At 27.6% G+C, this 9,708-nt stretch overlaps 1 protein-coding gene across 3 annotated transcripts; it reads left to right on the forward strand.

Annotated features, from left to right (window-relative positions):
* Positions 1-2,768: 2,768 nt before the first annotated feature.
* On the forward strand, positions 2,769-9,236 carry LOC113872763 (protein DETOXIFICATION 43-like). 3 transcript variants are annotated; one of them, XM_027510584.1, is made up of 12 exons: positions 2,769-2,868; positions 3,106-3,227; positions 3,865-4,253; positions 4,829-4,954; positions 6,115-6,250; positions 6,361-6,457; positions 6,815-6,915; positions 7,218-7,381; positions 7,801-7,989; positions 8,090-8,185; positions 8,554-8,675; positions 9,013-9,236. In XM_027510584.1, the coding sequence occupies exons 1-12, from the start codon at positions 2,792-2,794 to the stop codon at positions 9,065-9,067; spliced, it is 1,674 nt and encodes a 557-aa protein (XP_027366385.1). In that variant the 5' UTR covers positions 2,769-2,791; the 3' UTR covers positions 9,068-9,236. The 3 variants fall into 3 exon arrangements, with proteins under 3 accessions (XP_027366385.1, XP_027366369.1, XP_027366377.1); XM_027510568.1 differs by having other exon boundaries at positions 3,865-4,251; positions 4,758-4,954; XM_027510576.1 differs by having other exon boundaries at positions 3,865-4,188; positions 4,758-4,954.
* Positions 9,237-9,708: the final 472 nt, after the last annotated feature.

The raw sequence follows: 9,708 nt of genomic DNA on the forward strand, positions 1-9,708 counted from the left end.
TTCTATATTATTTCACTTACTTTCTATCATTTTGTACGTTGCTTCACCCCCTCCCTTCCCATTTTATCCCGTCTTATGGATATATGCATGCGCTCATTGGTCAATTAATTCTTTACTTAACTACGAGTAAATGATTAGTTTATTCAGTTCACATGCAATTGTTGATCGGTGTAGTGTGGCCATTCTCGAAACTCCCCTTTTACGGTACACTCTTCCATTTAATTAAGAAACTAGTAACAATAATATTTTTTCTAATACATTCTTTATTATTGATTAAAAATTAAAAAAATTAAAAAACATTAATTTAAAAATAAAAAATTGGTAAGACTCACATAATTTTTATGGTAAATTTTAGTTAATAATTAAAAATATATTACAAAAAATATATTACTAACATTATTCAAATAGAACTAACACAATTATAATATGTCTTTGAGTTAGTTTTTACGTTCTATGAATAATAACATGAGAAATGAAAATTGTATCATAAATATATATATATATATATATATATATATATATAAATCTTTTTTTCACAAATTGAAAAACATATGTATATGATGGATAACATAACAAAGAAAAATTTAATTTATTATAAAAGTATTATAAGTCTTATACTTTTTAAAGTTATCGTTCAGCATGAAATACTATTTATTTCTATTAAGAAAACACTGATCTTCAAAATATTCTCTTAATGTGAGATTGGATGACGTACTTCTTGATGTTGAAAGTCTTTCTTTGTCTAACGTAGGAAGTGTACCTGAAAAAGGTGCTCTGATAATAAAGTCAGGTATCGATTTAGATAATAAATACTATTTAATATTCAAAAGTTCACCCCTTACTTGTACCCTCTTACTTTCTTTTTATAGACAATATTATAAGCTAATGAACTTTGTAAATCAGCTTTGATTTTAGTCTTGTAATTAAGTAAATAATAATTTAATTATTTATTTTAATAGATTTAATTATTCTTTAATCTGACCGATGTGTTACTCGTCTTACTGAAATTGAAAGGATATTTATATTTTTTCTTTTATCTTTAATACCAAATGGTGTCCTACCCAGTACACTACTAATTATTTGCAAATGTATGTATATGATTCAATAATTTATCTGCAGGCACCTATTTTAAAATATATTTTTTAAACATGAATTATAGATATATAATAAAAAGTGATAAATAACAAATATTTATTTAAATAATTAATGTATTTGATCGTATTTTTATATTCTTATTACATATCTTTGATACATATTTAAAAAAAAAGTGTTAAAAATAATTCTAAGAGAATATTATACTCTTGGTCCAATAAATGACACGTTGGTAGTGTGTGTAGGTGATTTCACAGTTCATGAGTCTGAGTTTGAATTTGTGTACCGTACTTGACGATGCAGACATAAAATAATAACAATGTTCATAGTTTTGGTTGTTTTTACTTAATACTTGATACGAAGTTTCTATTATGTTGCTATCAATAGTTATAGGGATCCAACTGGGGACGGTGTTTGCTGTAGTGTGGATTTGTCACGTTCTTCGTTTTGTTAACTCATCTTTCGACATTTAGTATTCCATGGATTCTTCTCTTATTATTTTTATTTTTTATTTTATTATTATTATTATTATTATTATTATTATGCACTAAGGTTATCTCAGTAAATAACCAAAGATTAATCCCTCTTCAACTGATAGAAATCATCAAAACGAAATTTGTCTTATTATAAATGGATGAAACTAATTTTCAAATTTTAATTAAAGAAAAATATTGCCCAAATTTTAAAAGAAAATTATTTTAAATTGTCAAAATTTCAAAAATTATTAAATATTTTAGTCACATTTTAAATCAAAACATGTTAATGTATTTCTTTCATTTAAGTCTTTTTTGTATATGCGAATAAGAATCAATCATTTATCAACATGTTTTGAATAGCTAAATTCGAATTACTATTTCTTTATCTATTATCTTATATATTTTTAAAACTGCTATTTTTAAACAGATACTCTCCTGGCTCTCTCTCCTTCACATCATTTATTCATCTTCTTTTGTATTTTGGTTATAATTTCTTTGCTAATTCTTTGATCGAGATGGATTATTGTATCTCGGAGAATTATACTTAGGCAAATAAATAATGACAGTGTTATCACACACTTGGACCTTGGACCTTGGACCTATGTGTATTTACAACAGTTTTATAAATAATATGTGTGCCTGTTATTTGTTTTACTATTTTTGCAAGGCCATTTTAGAGAAATATCATTCCAGCACCTTTGTTTCACGTGCAAGGAAGAGAGAGATAAAAAGAAAAAAAAAATTGATGATGTTATAAATAAAGAATGTATGAAAATAAAAAAATAAAGAGAATGTGAACATGAAAATATAAGAGTTTCTGAATTTATAATAAGAAAACGACATCTATAATTTACATTAGCTGAGGACGGTTTCAACTACAGGCAAAATTATTATGCCCCTGATATCTGTATGGCTTAGCAGGCTTATTATTTGGCTCTTCGATATCCGCAACGAGTCCTATAAAACCATCACTCTTATAGTGATCTTTCAACCCCAAAAAGGTACCACATTATGTTATATATCTTTCTTATGCTTTGTTCAACTTGCCAACCTTGATTTTCCTCCGTGCATTTCATCATTTATGTTTTTCCTCTGTTTTGATTAACATGGCAGATTGTTGAGGAGTGGCCTTATCCCGAAGGATCTTTCCCTCATTGCCATTCTCTTCTTGTGATTAGAATTTGCTTCAAGCATTTGAGTGTTTGTGTGAGATTTACATTCCAATGGACGAAAATGGCTGTTGCAACCAACCCAACAACAAGTGGAAGTTGCCTCTCTTTGTTTTCATCAAAGATGCAAGGTATTTGATATATATATATATATATATATATATATATATTGCCCATTAATTGAATAATATGGTATTTGATATTGTAGTTTACTCTTCTTTGTTTTTCACCTTTTGTGTTGATGGGAATTGAATTTCCTTGACATACATTGCATTTGCTTGAAGCTCCCAAGTGAAAAAGTATTCATGTAGTTTTATACATGAACTCTACTAATACTTTATTAATTTTGCTAATGTAAATAAATGAAGGCATGTTTTCAAGCTGGATGCACTTTCTCGGGAGATATTAGGGATTGCATTCCCCTCAGCATTGGCTGTTGCTGCTGATCCCATTGCTTCTCTGATAGACACTGCATTCATAGGCCACTTGGGTATTTTTCTCTTCATTTCTTTTCAACTTTAACTTGATCTAACAAATCTCGGTCACAGATATAAGTGGCAATTTTGTTAAGTGGAAAATAAGGTCCTCATTTAGATTTTAAGACAACTGTTTAGTGCTGACTATAGAAGAACTTGCACACATCATTGATTTGATGCACATTCAGCCATCTAGTAACATGTGATGACATCGTTTCTATGTATTATTAATTGATTAAGAATTAATATTGTTAATTTTTTTGTAAAATTATGAAAATCATTTTTTTCTTGAATTAGCTTTTGGAAATAATTTTGTTCCAATTCATTTTTAATTCAGTCTGAGAGGCCATAAATGTATAATCTTACACATGAAGGATATATTAAGATGTCCACTTCTAATATCTGGCACCACTAACTTGAACACTTTTCGTATATGCTTTTATTACAAAAGAGGTACACTTGTAATTTGCACTAGCCACGGTTTTCTGATTTTGGGTTGAAATTGCTCTTGCTTCACATCGAGTTCGTTTAATTACTAGTTGCCATTTGCGTGCCTTAGTTACGTGAATAATGTCTATGAAATTTGTAACTGGAATCGTTTAATTATATTTTGGGTTTTGATGAAGCTAACTCTTCCTTGTGATAATTTAGGACCGGTGGAACTTGCTGCTGCAGGAGTGTCCATTGCATTGTTCAACCAAGCTTCAAGGATTACCATATTCCCTCTTGTCAGCATTACCACTTCCTTTGTGGCTGAGGAAGACACCATTGAAAAGCTGAACATCAAAGTAGCTGAAAATGATAATAATAATAATAATAATAATAATAATAAAAAGGCTAAGTTCAGTGAAGTTATTATGCTTGAGGATCATATGCTTCAAGACATAGAAAAATGTACACCCAAAGAGAATATTATTGAGGCTCCAGAACGATCTATGGAGGGAAAAAATGAATCAAAGGATCTCATAGTGAAAAGTGTTGCACCTGAGGATGTGGAAAATAACGCTACTGGGAACAACGACACAAAAATTGGAGATGGTGCTTTTCCTCTATAATCTTTTTATCATTATTAACGATGTTCATACACTTCCATAGAATCTCCATCTTTCTTTTGTCTCGTCTTTTTTCTTTTATTACATTAATTTTTTTCCTTTTTTTCTTTTTCTTTTTATGTCTCTCTTTCCTCTACCTCTACATTCTAAAAGTGGTATATAAAACAAAGATTATCCTTTCTATGCCTAGATATAAGATAAGTAGAGTACTAGACCTAGCACATGCATTGTTATCAACCTTTTTTCTTATCATATGTTGTTGACATGTATAGAGAAATTGAAAGTAAATATATGTTGGAGTATATTCAGATATATATCTTTGAGTGTCGTTGCTTGAGTTACTAAAGATTAATACTGTATGTCAAATGGTATATTATTATTTATTATTATTATTATTTACGTACATAAATCCTAAAAATATGTTATAATTATAAAAAGAGATACTTAAAATATTTCCTTTTAATGATTATTTTTTACTTAATTACTTTGCAGTTGCCAATACAAATATATGCAAAACTTCATGGATTACTAATAGTAAGAAGAGTAAGGACAAAGTTGAAAAGAAGAAGAAGCGACGTATTGCTTCAGCATCAACAGCTCTACTTTTTGGCACAATCCTTGGCCTCATTCAAGCTGCAGTTCTCATATTTGCAGCCAAACCACTATTAACCATTATGGGTCTCAAACGGGTAAGCTTCTTCATCATCAAGACTATACTACCAAGAATTAGAAATATAAATTTAGATTATGAAAATATTATTTTACTGATTACAAAAATATTGAAAAATTCCTATGTTTAAAACTTCTAATTTTAAATTTTAGTTTATTTAATAGAATATTAATTTTACCTAATTTTTAAATAAAGAGGCCCATATAATATATTTATTGAAGAAATATATGAATTAAAATAAGTAAAATCTCTTTCGATTGAATAACTAATGAATGAAAGAAAAAATATTAATTTAAATTAATATAAAAATTCATAAGATGTTGCACAAAAATAAGAAAGACATGTGATCTAAAAAAAGAGAAAACATATAAAATCATTTCATTTTAAAAAAATAAATAAAGACTAAAATATTTGTACTACAATTTATTTTTAAAAACTAAAAACTATTTTTAAAAAGTAAATAAACATACTCTAAAAAATTTAAAATATACAGGATAAATTACATTCTCTTTCTTTTAATAATGCATGTATTACACCGTCCTCTGTTCTATTTTAAAATTATATAACTCCTTCTCTTAAAATAATTAACATACTTCACAATTTAATATATTTAAAGTTAAAACATTGTAAAAAAACCATAGTTTAATTTTCGTTAAATTTATTTATTTATTACATATAGTTTATTTTTCATTTATGTGTCTTAATTTCTTAAATTTTTTTATATTCTACCTTTTTTTTAATGTATTAAAGTTGCAAGTGGTTTTATTATTTTTTCATTAAAGGTGAGAATTTTATTTACTTTTATTATTATTGTTCGATGTTTAGATAAGCCTTTAAAACTCTTATAACCATGATGAGTACTTATTGTTCTATAAAAAGTATATTGAGTTTTTTGAACTTCTTAAAATATTGACAAATAAAATGTAAAATTTATTTTAAAAAATATTTTGATAAAAAAATATTAAATAAGTGTTTAACAATGTTTTAACAAAAAAAAAAAACTTAAAATAAATTAAATTGTAATTTATTTTAACTTTTTAGGATAAGAGTTATGTAATTTCAAAATATAAAGAAGGGTAGTGTAAGGATGCATGTTACATATCTTTCTTGATTATTGAAAGTATATAAAAATTTGCGTATACTTGCTTTACTTTGGTGGATCTATTTCTATTTGTTTAGGATTCTCCTATGTTGAATCCAGCAGAGAAGTACTTAAGATTGAGATCATTTGGGGCTCCTGCTGTTCTTCTCTCCTTGGCCATGCAAGGAATCTTTAGAGGGTTCAAGGACACGACAACTCCTTTATATGTCATCGGTAGGTTGAGATTATCTATTCTACTAAGAATGAAGCATATTTTGATCCTTTGTTTTATTTTCAAACATTTTCCTTAACTCGGTATCTTTGTTATTTTGTTTGATTTTTAGCTTCTGGATATGCATTGAATGTCGCATTGGACCCAATATTTATTTTCGTATTGAAAATGGGCATCAAAGGCGCAGCCATTGCTCATGTTCTCTCTCAGTAAGTCTTGCTTATATATTGAAATAAAATAATTCTTTTGTCTGTATAAATATAGTTAAATATAAGTTTCATCCTACAATTTTATTTTATTTTTGTTGATTTTAATCTTCCTAATTTTTAAAGTTTTTTTGAAAGGAGTTGTTATTATTTATTAATGATGTAACATGTGTTTAGACATGTCACTTTGCATGTTACCATTAAGTGATAATAAGGATCATTTTAAAATTTCATCACAATTATAACTAACAAAATAAATGCTGAATAACCTTTATACTAGTTAAACATGTTTAAGCTTATTGGAAGAATAATTGTTAATCATTTTTCATGTTCTTACAAAAAACGGTGTTATCCTTATAGGTACGTGATGGCATTCACTCTCTTTTGGATATTAATGAAAAAAGTGTATCTTCTACCTCCAAGCTTAAAGGATTTGCAGATTTTCCGATTTCTTAAAAATGGTAAGGTTGTTATACATAGAATTGTTGTACATTCCTTATTACTATTGAAATAAAAGGGTCAAAAGTTAGTCACATGCACAAATTTCAAATACATAGCAATTAATCAAGCATAATTTGACCCTATACATATACCATACTAGCTAGATTGTTAGTTTTTAAAGTCATCAATTAACTCTATTTTTTTATTTTCATACTCTCTCAATTTTTTGCACCTATATATTACCATATTGAATGAAAATTAATGGCAAATTTTTTCATATAATTATGTTGGATTTTGTGTTCAATTTCTTGGTTAATTGCAGGAGGTTTTCTGATGGCAAAAGTTGTAGCAGTGACATTCTGTGTGACCTTGGCAGCATCATTGGCAGCAAGGCTTGGTTCAATTCCCATGGCTGCATTTCAAACATGCCTTCAAGTTTGGTTGACATCGTCCCTTCTTGCAGATGGTTTGGCTGTTGCTGTTCAGGTGCTCATATTTTTCCTTTATCTTTGGGAATAATATAACTCTTTCTTACTAAGCTTTAGAAAATGTCATCTATTTTTATTTATATATAATTACAAAAATACCACTTTATTTTGCTTTCTTTGATTCTTGTTTTCGCAATTGTCTATATAAATTTAAAAACAAAAATAAAAACAATGTGACATTTTTTTTTGTAATTATTCATACCAATAAAAAGGTATTATTATTCCCTTACAAATTTATAGAAACATAAAATAAAATAAAATACGTAATATTTTTATAATCAAAACAAATATAAAATATATTCTCAGAACCAGCCCCTAAAATTTTCTCAAAACAAACAAACTCTTAAGTTCTCAAAATCTTCACTTTGTGCAATAAAGATAAAATAAATAATACTAATAAGATTCCCTACTTCACAGGCAATTCTAGCATGTTCTTTTGCTGAGAAAGACTATAAAAAAACAACAGCTGCTGCAACAAGGACACTTCAAATGGGTTTTGTTTTAGGAGTGGGGCTCTCTTTTGCTGTTGGGGTTGGATTATACTTTGGAGCTGGAATATTCTCCAAAAACATTAATGTTGTGCACTTAATTAAAATAGGCCTTCCGGTATGTCCCTTCAATAAGAAGTCAACAATGGAAACCATATGTTTTATGTGTGATTGTTAATTATATACCTAATCTTCATTTATATATAATAATCCACCAGTTTGTGGCTGCTACTCAACCAATCAATTCATTGGCCTTCGTCTTTGATGGTGTCAACTATGGAGCTTCTGATTTTGCATATTCTGCATACTCTCTGGTAAGTTCACATGCCCATTTTTTTTAATAAGGAAAATGTTAGATATATAGCCAGCCTTGCAGTATCTATACCCAAAAGGAAATAAAAATATAGAAGGACAAATAATAATAAATATGATGAATAATGTATTAGAAAGGGAAACACAGAAAGAGATAAGAAGGTCAAAATGCCAAAGTGATCATAATATGTTTTACCATTAATTTAAATTTAAATATTTATAGACATAACTAATTTTAAATTAACACTAAATTAATTCTTGCTTTATATATATATTTTTCACTTTGGACGAGTTAACAGATAATGAGAGTTGATAATTTTACCGTTCAATTTTATTAATTTTTTTAGTGGCTATTTTGCCTTTTATTCAGGTCTTGGTGTCAGTAGTAAGTGTTGCTACAGAGTTTCTTCTCTACAAGGCCAAACATTTCATTGGGATTTGGATTGCACTCACCATTTACATGACTCTTCGGATGCTGGCTGGAGTCTGGAGGTAACTTAATTTCCTTTTCAGAAAACCATTCAGCTATTCCATCTTCAAACTGGTTTTCATACACCTTACTCATAAATATGTAAATTGAAAGTTAATCACATTTTCTAATGATAGAAGAAATGCATGACACCAACCCAAAGACACTTTACACATATTGAGGAACTGCTTGTATATATTTAGGATCTATAACATCAAATATATACACAAGAAAATCTCAAGCACACATTTTCAGTATTTAATTTTTTTTTTATTATAATGTTTTTCAACATTTTGTCCGTTTAAATTTGTATAAATTTTATATTCTGATTTTGGGTTACACACTTGATAATACATGCAGGATGGGAACTGCAACAGGACCTTGGCGCTATCTGAGAGGCCATTCATTGCCTTAGGATATCTCTCTCATGAGTTTATGAGGGAAATTTTGTCGTCCATTAGTAAATGTTCGATCTGTATCACATTTTATTGTATTCTTTTCCCTAAACGTACTATATATATTTTTGTGATTTTCTTTCTTACCTTAGACTGCCCCCATTTATACGTCCTATCTTATGTATTCTACTCTCCATTGTTCTCCTTCAGGAATTAGGGATGTATCATTATACTCATTTTGGTTTTGTAGTATTTAGAATATTCTTATTCTTATTATTAGATCATTTCCAATAATGATATATGTTATGCTCATGTTGCTTAAATTTTTAATTGTTCTTTTTAATACATGGTCTTATTACTTTGTAATTCTTAAAAAGTTTAAAAATTAGTTTGTATACTTAAGATGCTATAAACCACATAAGGCAAAATATAACAAAATTTTGTGTGAAAACTAAAATGTAAGTTTTTTAAGTATAAAAACTAATTTATAAATAAATATTAATTATAATAATAAAATATGTATTTTAACTAAAAAGTAAAAAGGAATTGTAGTAGATTTGTTTAGAAAAAAATTAAAAGTAAAGTATTAGATTAAAAATATTGTGAATTTTTAACAGACAAAAATTTATATTTAACTCAAAGATTATTATTTATAATGTAA

This window comes from Abrus precatorius, unplaced genomic scaffold (assembly GCF_003935025.1).
Source record: "Abrus precatorius isolate BTA unplaced genomic scaffold, Abrus_2018 Scaffold10, whole genome shotgun sequence".
Taxonomy (NCBI): Eukaryota; Viridiplantae; Streptophyta; class Magnoliopsida; order Fabales; family Fabaceae; genus Abrus; species Abrus precatorius.

Bases quoted from the DNA above. Each gene is read 5' to 3' on its own strand.
- LOC113872763 (XM_027510568.1), top strand. From the start codon at position 2,792: ATGGACGAAAATGGCTGTTGCAACCAACCCAACAACAAGTGGAAGTTG. The intron at 6,251-6,360 runs GTAGGTTGAGAT...TTTGATTTTTAG, and splicing joins AACTCCTTTATATGTCATCG to CTTCTGGATATGCATTGAAT. The intron at 8,676-9,012 runs GTAACTTAATTT...TAATACATGCAG, and splicing joins ATGCTGGCTGGAGTCTGGAG to GATGGGAACTGCAACAGGAC.